Genomic DNA, 21,583 nt, shown 5'->3' with positions numbered 1-21,583 from the left:
TGTTATTTTAAAATAATTTGTTTGCTCACTTTTTTCTTCCACCTGCAAGATGCAGGTGAGTGCCCCAAACCCAGCTTCCTATGAGCACCATGTCAGGAAGTTCTCTCTGCTCAGCACCCCTACACCATGACGCCTGGCCACGAGGGAAGGCGCTCAGGGACAACTAACCCAACTGTCAGACTGGATCTTCACCCAGCCCCACCCGGCGCAGACCGAGCCCAGCTGCCCTGGGCAACCTTCTCCCAGGTCCCAGGCATCTGCCAGCACGAGACCGGTGGGACCGGCAGCATCAATGCTTCCCAGGTGCCCTGGGTCAAATGCTGGCCACATCCCCACGGATGCTGGGAGCAGCCTTTCCTGGGATGTGGAGCCTGCTTCAGTCAGCTCAGAGCAGCCCTGGGCTGGACACGGGGGGCTCAGAACCGTCAGACCTGCCCAGTCCTGCCCTCTCGAGCTGCCCGGGCAGACCCTGAGACAGGCGACCTCCACGGTGCTGAGGCCAGGCTCCTCCCTGCCCCGCCTGGTGGTGGCCGCTGCCTGTTGCTGTCACCCTACGCCCACTCCCCACCTGACCGCTCACTTGAGTGTCCGCTGCTGACCTGTCTGCCTGGGGATGCCCCCCAAGTGTCCTTCAGGCTCCACGAAATGAACCGCTGCCCTGTGTTTACTATCCTGGCTAACGGCATTCCATCCGCCCACCTGCCAGCCATCAACCTCTCCTACTCACTTGTTCACCTAACCAGCAATTATTAAGTACTGACTGTGTACACACTAGGTGCATAACAACGACCAGGATGGGCTGGGGCTCCAGGCTAGTGTTGATGGATCTACCTCAAGTGTGGGGATCCCAGAGGCTCGGTGTCATACTCCTCCTCGCTGCCTCCTCAGCCCTGCCTTGCGGGCATCGCCGCACGTCCCTTGGGGACGCTGCACGGCCTCCCAGCTGGTCCCTTTGCCTCTAGCTTCCGTCTGCTTCCACCACACTCCACCTGTGAGCTGGGGGCGCTCTGACACCTAGACCTGATTCTGCCCCTTTTCTGCAGGGCCCCTGCGGCCTCTACAAAGCCAAGCTCTGTTCCTGGTTTGCAGGCAGGCCCTCTACCCAGGCCTGTGCGTCTCCCCAGCGCAGAACATGCTGGGATGGCATGCGCCAGCTCTGCCCGGGACCCACCCGCTGAGCTCCTTAGACCGGTCTCATCCCATCACTGCCCTCCGGCCCTGCCCCCTTGGTATCCCCCCTGGAACGCCCCCTCCTTCAGCCTCGCTGACTCCCAACCCACCATCATCCAATGGGCTGTGCGGTGCCGAGGGCGGTGGCTGCATCCGGATCATGGGGGGTGGGTTACAGCACACACTCCGGTCCCCAGTGGACAAAGAGCAGAGCGAGGTGTCCCGGCCAGGCGGAGCAGGCTGGCACCACGCGGCTCCTGCACCAGGACGGCCCGGCCCTGGCCAAGGACTATCAACCTTGACTGCATCACCTCCCAAAGGGGCTGGAGTCTTGGTGTGTGAAGTACCTCATGGTCCCATCTGGGAGAAAGCGCTCATCCTGTGGTGACTACACACCTGGACTGCGGGGCCCTGGAGAGCAAGATGCCCCCAATGAATTACACCAGGACCACGTGCACGGCAGAGATGACTGCCACTCCTGGCTTGAAAGATAAAGTGTTTTCTGTAATTACACTCATCTTCCCGTATCTCAGCGACTGCCTGCTCTGTGCACAGCTGGGCTCTTGATAAATGAGGTGTGCTGTGCGCTTCTGGGGTGGAAACATGCTCAGCGGGGTTACTGCGAGATGCCCAACCGGATTCTCATTTATTTCATGCCAAATTGAAAAAAATATGTCCTTGTTATCCTGAACCGCATGTATTTGGGGGTTAAATAGCAAAGAGGAGAGAACAGGTCAGGAGGAGAAGTGGCCACGTGGACCCTGAAAGCGAGGGCGTACTCTCACCTGTTCTCGCAGTACTGCCCGTAGTGGCCGGACCCACACTCACACACGTAGCCCCGCGGGGAGTCGGGGCTGTGCACGCAGGCTGCCACGTGCTTGCAGGGGTTCACATGACACGCGTCCACACACTTCCTTCCAAAGTACCCTGCGGGGACAGGCCAGCGTTAGCCCACCCCAGGATTTGGCTTTGCGAGTCCGCTTTCCGGAGCGACACCCTCTGTGTTCGGATGTACTAGCAATCTGCGGCTTCCCCAGCCTCGACTTTCCATGCTACTCTGCAGAGGAAAGGGGCAAAGCCTCTCAGAGTCACGGGAAGCACGGACACTCGGGGGCTCAGACCTGGAAACGCAGAGATGAGGGCCTGCCTCCCAGGCCCCCCGGGAGGGCTCACAGTGGGTGGGTACCAGCTGAGGACAGCCACGTCACCTCAAAATTCAGAGGCAACCACTGAACATATTATCTTTCAAATGTGCGCCTTTCACAGACTCTCCCTCATCTCAGTATGTGCCCTGAGGATCCAACCGGGAGTGTCCCCTGTCCCCCATGTGAAGACGACACAGGACACAGGGCCACTCCTTAGTTACAAAACAAAGCTCAGGGTGCCCCAGACCCCCAGAGATGTGACGGGGGAGCCGCCACCCAACTCGGCTTTCCACAGTGTGTTTTAAACACCAAAGGCATCGCCCTCCACCGACGGGCACCAGGAATGGGGGGCTGTGGGCGCCCACCTCTGTCACAGATGCAGGAGTAGCCGTCCCAGGTGTCGTGGCAGTGGCTATGCTGAGGGCAGGGGCTGGAGGAGCAGGGGTCCTCCACGTCACAGCCATCCTTCACCCTGACCTTGAGGGCGTCCTTCATGTTCAGTGTGGCAATATTGGTGGCCGTCTCCCCCATTCTCACACCCTGTGTTAAAAAAGGGCAGCCAGAGTTGGTGCTGGGACCTTGGGGCTGGAGGAACCCCAGAAGGTAACCAGGGGTTAAGAGAACCCCAAATTCTCTTGGGTCCCTTGTTTTAAAAGCTATGACTCATTTATCGAAAGGGCTGGGACCGGTGGGGGGATGGCAGGGATGAGGGGCGCTTCTGCTCGCCCCCGGTGCGGATCCCAGGCAGGGGGACAGGCCACCCGGAATGAAGACGGAATGATTCCATATTCCGATAATTCCATGGTGAGGGTCACGGAGAAAAAATAATGAGGATGATGGGCGAGCACGGCCGCTGATGAAAGTGAGCAGGGCAGCTCCTGGGAGGAGGGGGGGGATGTGCCGAGGGCGTCCCGGGTGGAGGGCCGCCTGTGCGAGGCACCTCGGGGCCAGATCACCCGGGGGCGGGGCGGGGGCGCAGGGGAAGGAACTAAGGATTTATTTCCCTGCAGTGGGGCCGGGGTTTGGGGGCGCAGGCAGAAGCAGGGAGACATGAACTCAACTACTTTAAAACAGCTTCACTCCGGCTGCTGCTAGAACACCTGGTCTAGGGGACGAGCATGGGACCCGCCCAGGTGAGCACGGGGCCGGGGGGCGGGGGGACGGGATGGGGCTGGTGCAGGCAGCGAGGGGCAGGTTCTGGAAGTGACATGAAGACAGAGCTGCTGGGGGCCGACCGTGGCGTGGCTGTGAGGGGAACTCGAGGGGAAGTGTGGGAGAGGAGGGCTCTAAGCGGGAAACTGGGTTTGTTAAAGCTGGGTTGGCGATTAGAGAAGTTATTCGTTTACTGAAAACTAACAGGATGACGAAGGACACCAACTGTGGTGCTGGCCGTCCCTGAGCAGGACGCGGTGGGCCAGGGTCGGGCTCGGGGAGGGTACCTGCATGCAGCCCCGGAAACCGCGGCGCACGGAGACCTTGTCTTCAGACATGCCACCCACGATGAGGCTTCTCATCCTCAACCCAGGAAGCTGGTTCCCGATCTGCACCGTGTCCTGTGCAAAGAGAGGGGCTGCATCCACCATCTGGAAACATCTGGCTGGAAAGAATGCGCTCAAAGGCTAAAATGCAGTCACACCCGCAAGCCCCTCACAGCCTGAGGACATCTGTGCCTCCAAACCGAGGGCCCGGCTCAGCCTTCTCCGTGGAGAACACGGCTGTTTGTGTGTGACGGGCAAGGTGCAGGAAGCAGTCAGAGGACATGTGTCCATGTCCCAGCCCAGCCAAGATGGGCATCTGGAGGGATGAGGGCAACCCTTCCATCTCTGTCGTGGGCACCGCCAACAAGCCACTGCGTGAAAAAGCTTGACAAACTAGAAAGTGGCAGTGAGTGGAAAGCATGCCCACAGGGGCAGGAATCTAGAAGAGTCTCAGCTGGATCCTTAGGCTCAGTAAGGTGCACATGTAGAACACGGCAGTTTACTCTCAGAACCAGGTGTAAGGTGAGCCTGGACTCCAAAAGCACTCAGGAATCACAAGTAGCCCCCGAAGTGTGTGGGGGTCCTGTAAAGATGCCTCCTGTTACCTGGCTGCAAACCCTGGAAATCCAGCAGGGTTCAGCAAGCGTTCTCTGAGTCGTCCTGCCTGGAATGCCACTTGCCCATCTGGGATGCGCAAACCTCTCTGGTGTCCCACAGCCCCCTCTGGAACCTGGATCTCATTGCTCCCCCACCCATATCCATCTCTGTACCCCGAGGCACAGCACTGAGCGTGCAGCTGTGGCGCCAGCCACCTTTGCTAAAAGAAACCTCTGCTGAAGGCACCGAGGGCATCAAGATGGAACGCACAGATGGACCAAGCCCAGCGCCAGACGCCAGGAGCTGACCATCTGGAAAGGGGATGAGGTGCAGATTCCAGTGTCCTCAGCACAGGAGGAACATGAGACCCAAATTCAGGGAAGCCCAGAAAGTGCTTCCTCAAATCCACAAGGGCTCTGGCAGGGCCTGACACCTGGAGGGGTCGCTCTGTTTTCCCACAGGCCCAGTGAAGGGGTCTGGGCTTTCCTGGTGGCGCAGTGGTTGAGAGTCCACCTGCTGATGCAGGGGACACGGGTTCGTGACCCGGTCTGGGAAGATCCCACATGCGGCGGAACAGCTGGGCCCGTGAGCCATGGCCGCTGAGCCTGAGCGTCCGGAGCCTGTGCTCCGCAACGGGAGAGGCCACAACAGTGAGAGGCCCACGTACCACAAAAACAAAAACAAAAACAAACAAACAAAAAAGAATCCGCCTGCCAATGCAGGGGACATGGGTTCGATCCCTGGTCCGGGGAGATCCCACATGCTGCGGAGCAACTAAGCCCGTGAGCCACAACTACTGAAGCCCGCCTGCCTAGAGCCCGTGAGCCACAACTAGAGAAAGCCCGCATGCAGCAATGAAGACCCAACACAGCCAAAAATAAATAAATAAATAAAAATTAAAAACAACAACAACAAAAAAACCCCATGTAGCACTGTGAGGTACATAATGTGATACATTATGTACTGTGGTACAGCTACACTGGGATGTGCTCGTGGTTTCCCAGTGAAGGGGTCTGTTCCAAGGGGGTGCAGGTGCCCACTCACCTGGTCCACACCGTAGTCCAAGGTCATGACCGCCAGGTACTTGATGTCTTTGCCCTCCTTGGCACTCTTCAGCTCTATCAGCAGGTGGTGCCACTCCCCGTCAGCCACGCGTGACCTGGACAGTCTCATGGACACCACATCCGAGGGGCCGTGGGACACCTCAAACTGGACGTAGTTGTTCAGGATCTGTAGGATGGGGAGAGCTACGCTAGTCATTGAGGAGATGATGACAAAATACAAAATACATTGCAATCACTTAAGTAACAAAGCCACGCAAACAGACTTATCACAGGGCACTGGATCAAAGATGGACTTAAGGGCTTCCCTGGTGGCGCAGTGGTTGAGATTCTGCCTGCTGATGCAGGGGACGCGGGTTCGTGCCCCGGTCCGGGAAGATCCCACATGCTGCAGAGCGGCTGGGCCCGTGAGCCACGGCCACTGAGCCTGTGCGTCCAGAGCCTGTGCTCCGCAACAGGAGAGGCCACAACAGTGAGAGGCCCGCGTACCGCAAAAAAAAAAAAAAAAAAAAGATGGACTTAAAAATTAGGCAAAGTTTAATTTGCCGTTGCCTGTAACACTCTTCAGAATTACATGCCTTCTTCTATGGTAAGAAGTGTCGAACGTTGACAGAGGTCAAGTAAGATAAAGCCCTTTGGACTTAAGTAAGGGGAACAACCACAGATTCAGGTGACTACTGGGCTCTTATTTTGGGATGTAAATGTTTTATCTTATGAGACAAGATTCAGGCCACCATGTTCAAATATATGAATGAAAAAAAACAGAAATCAGCCTTATAACTGGCCTAAGATGTGCACGTTTTAAGAAAATGTAGCCGGGGCAATGCTGAGATCATGTTTCCCTTTCCCCAGTGAAGGACTGGGTAGTTTGGACCAACCCTCCTCCTGAGAACACCTAGGAAAATGAGACAAAATGTTAAAGCACACCTGTCTGAGGCATCAGAGTGACCCAAGTCCCTGCAAGTTACAGAAGCACGACCAGGGAGAAAATGGGAATCTGCAGAAATAAGCTTAGTGCTTTGCCATGTGGTTGTCAGCGGGTTCTGGAAGGCACAGCTGAGGCTGATAGCTGTGCAAAGCTTTCTTGGTTCATGAGGCTGGGAGGAGAGAAACTGGAATTCAGAGCCTGCCCAGGGTGAGGGCTGACAACCAGAAGCAAACATGGGGGATGTGACACCACCATCTTAGTTTCAAATTCTCTCTAGTTTTTCAACATGATGCCCAGCACTCAATCAAAAATAACCAAGTACATGAGGAGACAGGACAGTGTGCTTGAAATAGACCCATGGGAATCCAGACGAGCGAATCATCAGACACAGACTTGAAAACAGTAATGGGAACCACAGAGCTTTCAAGGAAACAGATTCAGGTACCAGTAGACTCTTATTTCTGGCTGTAATTTTTCCATTTCATGAAATTAGACTCAAAACTACCAAGTTTAAATGCATGTAAGATTATAAATCAACTATACTTCAATTAAAAAATACATGTGAGAAATATAAAAAAACAGCGTTGTAACTAATCTAAGATACTCATGTTTAAAGATAACTTTAATTGAAAGAGCAGATAAAAAAAACTATTAGTGCACTGGTTAAAAGAGACACGCCTGAAATATAAGGAAACAGAAATGTTGAAAGGAGAAAGACAGAAGAAGATACATCACGTAAACACCAACAAAAAGAAAGCTGGTGTAGCTACATTAATATGAGACAAAGTAGACTTTAAGGCAAAAATAATTATGAGAGATAAAGAGAATTTTCATCATGATAACAGCCAATATTCCAGAAAGACAAAACAATTCTAAATTTGTATGTACCTAATAAGGTAACCTCCAAACCTACAAAGCAAAAACTGACAGATCTAAAAGGAGTAAGAGATAAGCCACAATCAAGGTTGGAGATTTTTAACTCACCTCTCTCAGTAACTCAGCAAACAGATCCAAAAAATCAATAAAAATATAGAAAATTGGAATGCTACATGAACAAACGTCACCTACTTGACATATAGAGAATGCCACAGAATACAACTGCAGTGCACACATTCTTTTCAAGTATAGGTAGAATATTCACAAAAATGACTAAATGCTGGGCTCTAAAGCAAGTCTCAACACATCTCAAAGGTCTGAAATCATACCACGTATGTTCTCTGACCTGCAATTATGCTAGAAACATCAAATGATTTACTAGAAAATGCCACCTGTTTGCTGAGAGGTATACTTGTGAATACCCGATGGGTCAAAGAAGAAATCATGATGGAAAATAGAAAATGTATTTAGCTGATTATAAAGACAATGCAACTAATAATGTACTCTGATTTTTCGCCTCAATTGAGAGTCAACTGAAGAGGATAATTTATCACCTTTTTACATTTTGTTTCCTTTCATTCCACAGAAGTCTGAGTCAAGTCATTAATTTCCCTGGCCATTCTCTTTCGCTGTCCTTGCTAACAAAACCCCAAAGCCAGCAGATCAACAATGAAATGACGGATGTCTACAAACAAAAGCAATGCCTGCAGAATGATCCCAGGACAGTGGCAGTTAACTACTTACCACCTTAGATCTGTCACCGGATTTAGGAGAGGTGTTTAACAGCAGCCAGGTTATCCCACTTGACAATGAAGGTGGATTTAGGGCGCCTAAGAGCAATTACCCAAACTGTTTGGGCTGCAGGATGACTATGTACCTTGTCTGGCCTGCTGTGGAGGCCAGAACACCTAGACTGCTGCACCCAGAGCTCATGGGGCCTGCAGGAGCCCTGCATTCCAAAAACGCCATGTGAAAATAACCCGGAATACGCCTGTAATCCCCAGCAGACCAGCCTTTGGAAACTGCCCTGAGGCGGCCTGCTGGGTGGCCACTGGGGTCTGGTGGATCCCCCCGAGGTCACCACTCTTGCCACCCAGCCTTCCACAGGGAGGGGCTGGCCACAGTTCCTGGCAAAAGCCCTTCATTTTTGGATTAGCTGCCCGTAACGTAATTCCTCAAACAATATAGGAGTTTGTGGCTTTGGGTATTGTTCCACTGAAAGCATACATTTTTCCGACACAGACCCCACTGCCAATGACAACCTGCAAGCCCCCATTCATCACCTGAATCAGCCAATTTAATTTGTTCCAACAGGGAAACCACCACAGAAGAAAGTACCATCCCTGGGCAGAACAGTGCCTGCCAAGTTCTGGCCCAGAGCTGGCTTCGGGGACCGCCTGATAAACTGATAAAATTACTGGTTAATAAGAGATAAACAGTGACGGCTGTAATTATCCCAGAGGCACAAACTGCACCTTCAGTGCAACCCAAACGGACCTGCGCTGGAGACACTCCTGAGCAGTGATGTGGGGGAGGGAACAGGTGAGGGGGCAGGTGAGGGGTGAGGGACAGGTGAGGGGTGAGGGGACAGGTGAGGGGTGAGGGACAGGTGAGGGGGCAGATGAGGGGTGAGGGGACAGGTGAGGGGTGAGGGACAGGTGAGGGGTGAGGGGGCAGGTGAGGGGTGAGGGGCAGGTTCGAGAAGAGATGGGGGTCCCGCCTGGGCTCTGAGCTCCCAGCCCCCACCAGGCAGGGTTAGTCAGGCCTCCATGGGGCCCCGTTCTCATCTCTCTGTTACCAGGCATTGAGGTGGTCACCTCCTCCTCCTTCACACGGGGGACCAGCAGCGGGTGTGGGGAGACAGAAGACACTAGGTTCCCCGCGCATATGCATCGGGAGGGCTAGGCTTCAGGGCGGCGCTACGTGAGCCTCTGGCTGCATCACTCAGGTGCACACCTGCCCTGCGGGTGCCGGGAGTGGGACGTGGACCTTACTCACCTGGAGATGGAGCCTGGAAGACACGCCCGCCGTGGCCTCCATCAGCACGCCATCCGCCTTCCTGGTCCGGAACATGAGCCCCAGGTACCAGGGCACGGAGATGGTGATGTCCAGGTCGCTCCAGGACACGATGCTCTCCCCACTGAAGCGCTGGGGGTGGGGCATGACTGTGGACACAGACACGGGGACCTCCCCAAATCAGACGGGCCTCTGAGAATCTTTTTTAGCTGTAGGGGACGGGACAGGCCCCCAAGGAGGGGGAGGGAAGAAACCCTGGGCCTTTCTCATTTTAACGCAAAGGCCGGTCTCAGACTTCCGTTTGTACAGCACTAGCCCTCTGAGTCCAGGAGCCATAGGCTCTGCAAAAGCCCACCCCCCACTAGGGACGCTGGCCACCTTCCTGAGCAGTCAGGCTGAGGCCTGGGGGTTCTCAACCTCGGCCAGTGTACATTAAGGGGCTCTCAGGCAGAGTGCGACAGCCCAGGAACCCTGGGCCCAGTGGAGGGGCCCTGTGTGCCTGGCCTATCTGTGCCACCCCACACCGGCCAGGTTGGGAGCCCAGGGGCATGAGCAGGGGCCGTACGGTGGGTGGTCTCCTGGTGGGACCGCGTGAGCCTGCAGTGAACCCTGCGCACAGACCTCAACCCTGCAGGCTGACCCGCCCTCAGCCGGTGTCTGGGGTGGATTTCCAAGCCTGAGGTACACAGGCCACTGTGCCTCTGCTCCTGGTGACGGGCACAGGATGGAAGGCTGCGGGCCAGCCGAAGGCTCCCAGATGGTTTGGGGGGGACCAGGGAGGTGGCAACGGGGGGGACCAGCAGCCTCATCCAATCTGTCACACTTGGAAAACTGTGGACGCCAGACAGACCAGTAGGCAGGATGATGCTGAGTCAAACCAGCTTCATCACTTTGCCTCCAGAGTCCCATGTATCACAGGCATCGGGGATGGATAGACATTCTGGCCCAGCCCAGAATCTCACCCCAATTCCTCCACAAGGGACGGCACAGTCATCACCATGGGTGTTAAACAGCACAGGGCATGCCAGGTGGGGACCACCTTTGGGGGCGACTCAGCCCCAGGAGCACTGGCATCTGTTTCCTGCTCTTACGAACCCAAACCCCGGCAGCTGTTTTCTCTGGCACAGCCGTAGCCGGATTCTCGGCCTCCATAACAGGAACTCCATGGGCGTGGATGGCCCCGCCGGCGCTGTGTCCACCCGGGCCTCTGCCCCTCCCTGTGGCCTGAGCTTCCTGCACACGGTGATCAGCCGGGGCTGGGCCTAACCTGTCCACAGGGCCTGCACAAGCCCAGCCCACCTGCTGCCCAGAAAACAGACTTTTGGGGCCTTGAAAGGTGCCCAGTGCTTTGTGTCACAAAGAGTCGGGCCCTGGGACTTCCCTGGTGGTCCAGTGGCTAAGACTCTGCACTCCCAATGCAGGGGGCCCAGGTTCGATCCCTGGTCGGGAAACTAGATCCCACATGCCGCAACTAAAGATTCCGCATGCCACAACTAAAAGATCCAGCACACGGCAACGAAGAGCCTGTGTGTTCTCAACAGGACCTGACGCAGCCAAATAAGTAAATACATATTTAAAAAAACAAAAACAAAAACAAAAAAGCGGGCCCTGGCTGGTAATTGAGTCCCGAGCAAGGACTGGGGATGTAATACAATTCCACGTCAAGTGTCTCAGCTCCATCACTAACAGCCCTGGGCAGGTGGACCACCCAGCACAGGTAAGCTGCCCGTTGGCTCCACCCCTTTCACCTGCACTGACGGAACGAACTTTGTTCTCCTCCAGAACACTCCGTCACAGGTTCCACCTACTTCTGCTTCAGTGACTCCTTAGAGAATCTCAGGAAAGCTCTGGTCCCCACCCCCCGAAAAAGTCACACTCGGACCCCCCAGCCCATCCTGTGGGGCACACGGGCCAAGGGGAGGAGCGTCTGACTTCCAAGCAGAGGCCGTGGGTTGCAGGCCAGTGAGCAGCTCCAGGCAGGACTTCTTCTGGCCGTTGACTCGCTAATGAGCTCCGGGCATCTCCAAGGTGGATCCGGGGAGCTCACCCCAGCTTATCTGGCCTCAATCTCCCCCTTTTGGTTGACCTTAAAGTGCATCAGTGATTTTTAAAGGATGACAGTTATTTAACACTATACTGCTTCAAAATGAATGAATGAATTGTTTAAAACCTGCCAGTATCTACAGCTTCAGGGGTGGGGTCAGGGGAGAGGCCCAGGCTTTGTTGCTCACCACGCAGTCCAGCGGGGAAGCAGGCAGCTGGAGCAGCCCCTGGGATGCCGAGAAGGGGCATGGGGGCGCTGGCCCTGGGGAACTGGCCCTTCAGGCCTCAGGGTGCCCGTGAGGAGGCACACAGCCACCGGGAGGCCCCGCCAGGTCCCACCTCGCTTCTCTGACCCTCACGGACTCCCAACCTCACGCTGGCCCTGCTCAGACGAGGGGCTGTTCCCTGCAGACCCATCCAGGACCCCCAGCCTCTGCTCTAACATCACCCACCATGGTGCCCCCACCAGCCCGCTCCCCACCAGGACCCAGGCCTGGGGACACATGTGCCACCAGAGGCCGGCGGCCCTGGGCACCCAGCGCCCACTGCCCCAGGCCCTCACCTTGCTCGCAGTTCTTCCCGCCGAAGCGGAGCGGGCACTCACACAGGTACGTGTTCCAGCCGCTGACGCAGGTGCCCCCGTTCTGACACCAGGTCCCATCGCAGAAGTTCCTCTGGGCAGCGCAGCCTGGAAACAGAGGGCACGGTGTGGTCTCAGAGCGGGAAACAGGAGCAGAGTGTGATGCAGGGGGACTGTCCCCGTTTCCTAGCGCTGACCCACATGCCGGGGAAACAACCCCCATGGACAGAGCTGGAGGCAAGGCAGGCAGGCCTGGGACTCTCTGGGGCTGTCAGAACCTAAGACCCGACATGGCATGGAATGCAGTGCCCATGTCCAGAGACCCTGGGCCTCTAGGCCATCCCACCCTCTGGCTCGTGGGGTCGTCTGGTGACCGGCTCAAGACCCTGGGGTTGCGTGTCTGGGTCAGCGGCAGGCCTGCCCACAGCTTCACCACCGCTCCAACGCTGCAGGGCCCCAGACCCGAGAGCAGCTGGGCGCACACGGCTCCATCCCCCAGGATGTGGAGGGGGCGCCTCCCGCGTGGCCGCCGCAGCCCCACGATTCCCCGACCATCCTGCCGTACCTGCCCTGGTGCCATTGTTGGCGATGAAGCCAGCCATGTCCACGTTCCTGCCATCGATGGACAGGTTCCGCATGCAGCCCACAAACTGCCGGTTCTGTACCGGGAAGTCTTCGGGCAGGTTGGGGACGCCCCCCAGGAGCAGGGGGCCTGTCAGATCCAGGGACCTGTGGAGGCGACACCAACCTCTGGATGGTCGGGTGGCAAGAGCAGCCTCGACGCTGCGGTAATGGCCCAGGGGCCTCTGCCGCAGGGCACCTTGGCATCCTGACTGTCAATAATCCAACAGGTGCAGAGGCCAGGAAAGCAGGCGGCCAACAGGGCCAAATACACGTGTCAGATCCTACTTCCGGTGCCACCACGGGCTCGCAGTCTCTCTGTCCCTTGTGTCAGATCCTGACCAACTGGAGGTTTTGGGTCACTGCCCGAGTCCTGACTGCTGGCCGGGCCAGTCCACACCAAAACAGGATGCCACCTTCCTCTGGCCTCTAATGGCCTTGAGGGGCGGTCACAGCAAACTAGAACCCTGGTTCTACAGGAGCATTGGCATGGCCTTGGGGAAGGAGCTGAACCGCTCAGGGCACAGCTGTCCCATCAGTAAGATGGGCGCAGCCCACCTGCATCACAGCTGCGGGGAATCCGATGACAAAGGTGTACTTCACACCAGAGGCTCAGGATAGACCAGGTTCTTCTAACTGGTAGGCCAGGTTCTTTGAACTGCAGACCAGGTTCTTCTAAGCTTATTAAACATCCCACCAAAACACAATTAGGGATGAGTCCAGCATGAACCTTTGCTCTGAGATTTGAAGCGGGCATTATAAACTTCCATGTCAGCATTTCTCTGACCTGAGTTAGGATGGGCCCTGGGGACTTCCAGATCCACACGGTGACATGGCCACTCTGATCTTAATGGAGGGGATTACTGACTGAACACTGAATCACAGGGACCAGCACTTACTGGAAACAAAGTCAGGGATCCTGTGGAGACAGGGCTGGGGATGGCTTCCGGGGTCAGCAAGCCAGCCGTCACAACCCTGGGGATGGCCTGGCCACTACTTTGGCAGATGATTCTAAGGGGACTTATTCTAGAAGGTTCTAACGTGGGAAGGGGAGGGAATGTGACTCCAGCCCAGATTGGGGCTGCCAGAGCACTGGGTCCAGAGTGCCCTGTGTAGGGGTCCTGACCTGGGCGACTCCTTCTGGAGCAGTGGCCATGGGGGGTGGACACCAGGGCCTGTCTCCTGGGACACTCACTTTTTAGAGCCACTCTGAGTGCCCTGAGCGGCACAGCTGTAGTTCCCAACGAAGCTGCCAAAGCGCACGGCCACGGCTGTGTCACAGTCATCCACGGTCACCACGGCCACCTTCTCTCCAGACGGCCCGTGGGGCAGGCCCAGGCGGCCAATGTTGGGCTGTGGGAAGAGAAAGCATGGAGGCATCAGCGTGTTCTCCCACCAGCGTCCCCGACTGATTCCCCAGCCCCTGCACATGCCCCCCGACCCATGGAGGGTGAGAGGCCCCCTGGCCTCGCGTTGAATTAGTCCCCAAACCAGCTGTACTGGATTAACAGTGAGTCCCCCAAATTTATGTCCTTCCCAGAACCTCAGAATGTGACCTTATTTGGAAATAGGCGTCTTGCAGATGCAATTGGTTAGGATGAGGCCATAGCGCAGTAGGATGGACCCTAATCCAACGTGACTGGTGTCCTTATAAGAAAGACACAGAGACAGAGACACAGGGAGACATCGTGGGACAACTGAGGCAGGGACTGGAGTGATGGTGCCACAGCCAAGGATGCCAGCACCCCCAGAATCTGCACGAGACGAGAAGGATCCTTCCCTAGAGCCCTCGGGGAGTGCAGCCGTGCAGACACCTTCATTTCAGAACACGCAGAGGGCGAGCTCGGGCTCAGCCAGGCCCCTGAACTTCCTCCCCCATCTGTACAACCTGGATAACAAGACCTGCATTCTGTGAGATGGCCTGTTGGTTAACCCAGATGGTGCATGTGAAGGGCCAGCAAGCCTCACCATCCGCACCCAACACGCAGTGGCCCCCTTCCTCCCCATGGAGAGAACACTTTCTCCCAGTCCCGGCAGGGCCGTCCTATCACCCATACAAACAAGGGCCTAATGCCTCCACGTGACAGCTCTGGGGTCAGGTTGAGTTTATAGCTTGATGCAATTTGATGCTTCTTTATAATAATATTAAAAATGGGGAGTTGTAAAAACATAGGGAATTTAATTAAGTCATCCTCAAGGTCTTTAAACAGGGAAATAACAACTGCACAATTCATTCCAAACCATCAGTTTTTTAATAGGAACAAGGAAGTATCCATTTGATTGAAGACCCTGGGCTGAAAGGCAGGACGTGGAGCTTTTGGTAACGGGAGCTCAGCCAGGCAGCCAAGTTGTGTGACTTCAGGAGGCCTCACTCACCCTGGCGGTATGCCCTGGAGTTGTGCAGTGCACAGCCTGCACCACTGTACCTGGCAACCCCAGCTGGGCCTTCTGCTCCCCCTTGGCCAACCATCTGACCTGGACAAGGCTATCACTATACCTCAGTCTCTCTGTGTACAGGATAAGGATTTAATGTTAGAATACCCATCCTCTCTGTGTTACAGGGACTTGGAGGGTGACATCAACATCAGACACAGGAGTCTCCCTCAAACCCTTCTCAGGTAAATCCGAGGGAGGCTTTTACCCTGCCTCCTGACATTCCAGCTCATGGATAATCCTTTCCATTTTCTTTTACGTCAGTTGATGAGGTCACAAGGTCGGCCAAGCTATATCCTTAAAAATTTCACCTCTGGTTAAGCAACAGTTAGATAAGTATAAGAAATAATCTGTTTTCTCTCTCTGTAATAGCAGCCCGCATTAGAGAACACGTCCAAGTGCTCATTATGGGATGCTTAAGTATTAGGTGCGATCCGGGCGAAAGAACTGTCCCTGAGCTGTGCGAGCCCCGTATTATGTTTACAACTTATAATTTACATTTTTGGGGATGGGTGTGAGCCTTCCAGAGGAAGGACATAAACAGCATTTATACTCGGGAGGCTTTACTGAAACGAAGCTACTGTTTACACAACTGCAGTTGTTGTAAACGGTTTCTCATAATCAACAGCTCAGAGCCACTCAGAGCCACGGGATTCAAGCAGAAGCAGCGAGGAAAATTGGAGGCAAAAGACAAAAAAAAAAAAAATCAGCCTTTGTATTTAGAGCAGCACTTACTGACTTGAGACACCCCACTGGTAAGACAGATTTCAGAGTCCGGCGTTACTGCATTAAAGCAGCAAGCATGACTTCTGGGAAAACAAACATCGCCCAACGCCTGCTTCTTGATTCCTGCTCCCAGATCCACCAGCCATTGGGTCAAAAGAGACGGCCCTCTGGACCACAGAACCAAGCATTCTTAGAGTGAGAACCAAAAGTACCAGCAGGAGAGATGCACGGGGAGGTACTAGGGAGAAGGAAGGACGTCCGAGGGCCGGTTTCTGGCTCCGCAGAGCACCTTGCTGCCCCACCCCTGCTCACGCTGCCCCAGAGCGAGCTTAACCACATGCCAACTGTCCACGTGTGGTCAGCATCACCAAGAGAACAAGAAGGGAGCACGGGCAAAGGCCGTAGGTAACAGGAAACAATGCTGCAGGTGACGCAGGATACACGGATGGGGGTCCTCAGAGAGATCACCGGGCCCACCTCATGACCCAGGACCCCACTCCCAGGAATAGACCCCGAGAACCGAACACAGGGACTCGAAAACTAGTTCACAAATGTTCATAGTAGCACCAGTCACCATAGCTAAAAGGTAAAACAACCCAAAAGTCCATCAACAAATGAACGGGTAAACAGAATGTGGTAAATCCATTCAGTGGAATAGATTATTATTCAACCATAAAAAGGAATGAAATACTGGTGTTTCTACAATGTAGATGAACCTCCAAAACATCATGCCAAGCGAAAGAAGCCTGTCACAAAAGGTCACATGTTGTGTCATCCAATTTATATAACGTGTCCAGAACAGGCAAATATATAGACAGAAAGTAGATGAGGAATTTCCAGGGGCTCGGGTGGTGGGGGATTTGGGAGGGACTGCTAATGGGTACAAAGATTCCAGTTAGGGTGATGAAAGTATTTCAGATCTATCAGTAGATAGAGGTGGTTGGTTGCACAATATTGTGAATGCACTAAATTATTCATTTTACGTGGTTAATTTTATGTGAATTTCACCTCAATAAAAAAAAAAAAATTGGATGGGCATCCACCATTCACAATTCCCCCGGCCACTTTCTACCTGGACATTTGAGAAACTCCTTCCCCATTTTTATCTGTAAAATGGGGCTAAACTACATCCCACTGCCTTCCTGTCAAGACTCACAAGTACGAACAGGCAAAAAGAGCAGTGAACGTTCTCCGTCAGGGTTGGGAGGTGTGCGTGTGATGACACGGCCAGCCTGACTCGATGGGGGCAGGGACGACGACCCCAGCAGGTGTGTTTGATCTGGGTTCAGCTCATCCGTTTTTTGTTTGTTTGTTTGTTTGTTTTTTAGCTCATCCGTTTTTGATGAGGGAAGACAAAGCATAGCTGGATGGCCGGCAGGTGGGATGAAGGCCGGGCAGGAAAGGAACCAGGAGAATCGGGAGATGTCGACGGTGCGCGGCTCAGGTCCGCATGCCCACCTTGCGTGTCTGCAAGAGGGAAGGGATGTGAGCGCGTTGAGGGGGAGACCTGGGGCTGGTGACGAGAAAGCCCATGAGGCTCTGTGGGCATGGGTGGGGAGGAACGAAGAATAAAAAGCAAGATGAAATGAACTGCCCCTTCATATTTCTAAGATGAATTTTTAAGTTTGCACAGAAGAAGAAGACAGCCTGGGAATAAAGGGGCCACATGGCAGTATACGAGGATCGTCTCAATTCTCGAGTTAGAGGGGCACTGGGCACAGGACGGGCGAAGGCCCGAGTCCCTGTACCTCCCCATCCCGACCGGGGGACCCCTGCCCCCACTCACCCCCAGCCCCGCCCTGTAGCAGCCCGGTGTGGACACCCAGGGGCCGAGCAAAGCCGGCACAAGATCCAAGAAATGGAGGCACAGGCCAGCCATCAGGGCCCGCAGGTGGTGCCGTCGACACTGCTCCACGTGCACAGGCTGCCCTGAACAGAACCTGCCACGGGGCAAGCGGAATCGGGGCCACCGAGGACACACCTGCCATGCCCATCCCTGCCGCCACCTGAGAAAAATCCTGAAGGACCCTGTGTGTGCTTTGGGGGAACCAAAACAACAAGCTTTCTTTGCAAATCTGTGCAGATCTGGGTCCCTGGCTCTCCGCGAATCCGCCCTAAGTCATCACTTGCGGGCCGGCCCTTTTTATTTCCCTCCAGCTTATTTCTTCTCCCTGTGCAGCCCCTCTCCCGGCGTTTCCATTTAGAGGCTCCAGAGCAGCCCATGGGGATTGTTTGTGAGCACAAAAGCGCTTGGTCCTTACGAAGCACTCACATTTCTACAGCCTTTTAACCTGCTGCAGACAATTCCTCATCAGGGAGGCGGATGGGGGTTCAGTTTCAAATGCTGGATGCAGGGGAAGGAGGCGTAGGGGGGGTCTCGAAACCAGACACCAGGAGGGGCAAGTCTTGGGAACAAAATGGATTCACACTCTGTGTCAGAAATGATTAACCAACATTCGTATCAAAGAATTCGCAGATGGCTGGGCTTGAGGAATGTCACAAAGAGTCCAAAGGTAGCCTTGAACGTGTACTTTGAGGTTCGGACCCACCGGGTGGGCTAGCTGAACACAGCCCACAGGCTGACAGCCGCACCAAGAAATGTGCGTGAGACACCCCACTGGTCCTGGCACAGAGGTGACAAGACCCCCCTCCGAAGCAGGCAAGCAGGCGTGGTGTCTCTCTGAAGCTAAGAGATAAGAGGAAAAGACATCCAGACACACACGCTTCCAGGATCCAAACCAAATTCCCAAGGAGCCTTCCACAAGGACTTTGTTGGAACTCAAACAGCAGATCAAGGTACTGCATCCCCGGGGGGGCCCAGGACAGGCCTGGGAGGGGCACTCCCACTTGTGGGGAGGTCACAGGATGTTCTAGTGGAGACTCCGATCCTCAGCTTCCCCGCCTGTAACATTCAGGTGTGAATCCCCTCCAGCTCCCCAGGCAGGCCACAGCCTCTCTCAGACCCCTGCTTCCAGAACCCCCGCTCGCTGATCAGGCCTCCACACAGGTGCTTTGGACGCCACGATGCAACAGCTTTAAGTTCACATCTCTTATGGGAAGGGATTCACCCCCAAAGCCACCCAGGCAAGGAGCAGAGAAGGAATGTAGGAAAGACAGATGAAGGGACGTGGCAGATTTTTCCTGACACTCCAACCAACTGCCAACCCCTCGCCCCTTCTGACTGTTCCCGGGGCACTTACATCTCAACTTGCCCCACTCCACCCAAATGAAATGTATGCAGCGAGGATCTCACCTGCCCACTCACGCGGAATCCCAGGCCCCGGGACAGCACGTCACAGCACAAGGAATGGGTGCCACCCACCCACATCGGGTTTACCTGCACCCCCATCTGCCGCGCTGCAAAGGCTACACTGACCAGTCCGGCTCCTCCAGGGCAGTGGAACTGCCAGACAGCTTTGGAACTCGGCACAGGACTTGAAGTCTCCATATGGACAAAATGGCTTGTCCAATGGGAACCAGACTGCTCCTCGGTGTGGAGCCGTGGCAAGCCGCCCAGGGCCGGGAAGTGGTTCATCCCCTTGCCTGCATTTTCCATGGGGGGTTGGGGCCTCTTCAGCAGCATCAAGAAGTCATTCCAGGGCTTCCCTGGTGGCTAAGTGGTTAAGAATCTGCCTGCCAATGCAGGGGACATGGTTTCGAGCCCTGGTCCAGGAAGATCCCACATGCCGCGGAGCAATTAAGCCTGTGCACCACAACTACTGAGCCTGCGCTCTAGAGCCCGTGAGCCACAACTACTGAGCCCACGTGCCACAACTATTGAAGCCCACGCGCCTAGAGCCCGTGCTCTGCAGCAAGAGAAGGCACTGCAATGAGAAGTCCGCGCACTGCAACAAAGAGTAGCCCCCACTCTCCACAACTAGAGAAAGCTCGCGCGCAGCAACGAAGACCCAATGCAGTCAAAAATAAATAAATAAATTAAATAAATGGGAAAAAAAAAGTCATTCCATGGGAAAAAATATTTGCAAAAAAATGATGAGACTGACAAGTGCTTAATTTCCAAAATATACAGACAGCTCATACAACAACAACAAGAAAACAAGCAACCCAATCGAAAAATGGGCAGAAGACCTAAATAGACATTTCTCCAAAGAAGACATACAGATGGCCAAGAGGCACATGAGAAGATGCTCATCATCGCTAATTATCAGAGAAATGCAAACCAAAACTACAATGAGGTAACACCTCACACCAGTCAGAATGGCCATCATCAAAAAGTCTACAAATAACAAATGCTGGAGAGGGTGTGGAGAAAAGGGAACCCTCCTACACTGTTGGTGGGAATGTAAGTTGGTGCAGCCACTATGGAGAAAAGTACGGAGGCTCCTCAGAAAACTAAAAATAGAATTACCATATGATCCAGCAATCCCACTCCTGGGCATATATCCAGACAAAACTATAATTCAAAAAGATACCTGCACCTCTATGTTCATAGCAGCACTACTCACAATAGCCAGGTCATGGAAGCAACCAAAATGTCCATCGACAGATTAATGGATAAAGAAGATGTGGTACATACATACAATGGAACATTATGCAGCCATGAAAAGGATGAAATAATGCCATTTGCAGCAACATGGATGGACCTAGAGATTACCATACTAAGAGAAGTGAGTCAGACAAAAACAAACACCATATGATATCACTTATATGTGGAATCTAAAATGTGACACAAATGAACCTATCTATGAAACAGAAACAGACTCACAGACATAAGAATAGACTTGTACAACAAGAAGGCAGCCATGTGCAAGCCAAAGAGAGAGGCCTCAGAAGAACCCAACCTTGCCAGCACCTTGGTCTCAGACTTCCAGTCTCCAGAACTGTAAGGAAATAAATTTCAATAGTTTAAAAAAAAAAAAAAAGAATAGACTTGTGGTTGCCAAGGGGGAGGGGGTTGGGGGAAGGATGAACTGGGAGTTTGGGGTCAGCAGATGCAAACTATTATATAGAGAATGGGTAAACAACAAGGTCCTGCTGTAGAGCACAGGGAAAACGATATTCAATGTCCTGGGATAAACCATAACGGAAAAAATATGAAAAAGAATATGTATGTATAACTGAATCACTTTGTTGTACGGCAGAAATTAAACACAACATTGTAAATCAACTATACTTCAATAAAGTTTTTTTAAAAAAGGAGTCATTCCACCATCTTCAGTCAATGAAATTGACAGGAGAAGCCCAGAGTTCCCCAGGTTAAGCTGTAAATAGATTTATTTCTTGAGTTTAACATTAAGACTTAAGCCCAGGCCTTCTTGACCTTTTTCCTTTAAGACATGGGACACTTACATCCTAGGAGGGACACAGCAACCCCTTAGGGTGTGGGCAGCAAACCACTGCATGCAAGCCTGACCGGGCCACCAGGTGGGCCACTTACGGGCCACCAGGTAGGGCAGACATCTCTGGCTGAGGGGGCAGGTGTTCCTCACTCCCCCACCTGCCAGTGACCTGGGGCAGGGGACGCACTGCTAAGCTGGGCAGCCTCTCCTAGAGAGCGGCTCAGTGCACAGCTCCCACCTCCAGGGTCATTTGGAAGAGTGGACCTGAGCCCCTTTGCAGAGTCCCTGCTGCTGGGCTGGCTGTCACACCAATGCGGGTGAAGGCCTAAGGCTGGCAGGGGACAGGGGACAGCAGTGTCCACAGTCTCCAAGGAGCATCACCTCCCAAAGGCCAAGAGGTCACATCCTGACCCCACTTAGGAAAGTCACATGACTCCCCCCGCCCCCCGCGCCAGATTCAGCTGTAATATGGAGTAAAAACGGCACCTCCCTTGTGGGATTAACTGCATACAGACGTTTGTGAGGGGAACATTCCATGAAGTTTGCTGCTGCCGTGTTACTGCTAAGAAAGACAGGAAGAAAGCCAAAATACACGCAAATGGCTATTCT

The 21,583-nt window shown here is 54.0% G+C and overlaps 1 protein-coding gene across 1 annotated transcript in view; it reads right to left on the bottom strand.

The window, feature by feature from the left end:
- CELSR1 (cadherin EGF LAG seven-pass G-type receptor 1) overlaps positions 1 to 21,583 on the bottom strand; it is a 148,146-nt gene that overhangs the window by 32,956 nt on the left and 93,607 nt on the right. The window contains exons 6-13 of the mRNA XM_081249039.1: positions 13,711 to 13,868; positions 12,460 to 12,623; positions 11,877 to 12,002; positions 9,254 to 9,420; positions 5,435 to 5,620; positions 3,755 to 3,868; positions 2,681 to 2,855; positions 1,956 to 2,097 (exon numbers count right to left, since the gene is read on the bottom strand). Of these exons, the coding sequence (XP_081105165.1) occupies positions 1,956 to 2,097; positions 2,681 to 2,855; positions 3,755 to 3,868; positions 5,435 to 5,620; positions 9,254 to 9,420; positions 11,877 to 12,002; positions 12,460 to 12,623; positions 13,711 to 13,868 (1,232 nt within the window). The remainder of the gene's footprint in view (positions 1 to 1,955; positions 2,098 to 2,680; positions 2,856 to 3,754; positions 3,869 to 5,434; positions 5,621 to 9,253; positions 9,421 to 11,876; positions 12,003 to 12,459; positions 12,624 to 13,710; positions 13,869 to 21,583) is intronic.

Source organism: Mesoplodon bidens (assembly GCF_964165515.1).
Source record: "Mesoplodon bidens genome assembly, chromosome: 11".
In the NCBI taxonomy this organism is placed as follows: Eukaryota; Metazoa; Chordata; class Mammalia; order Artiodactyla; family Ziphiidae; genus Mesoplodon; species Mesoplodon bidens.
This window is presented reverse-complemented; position numbering and strand designations above follow the sequence as displayed.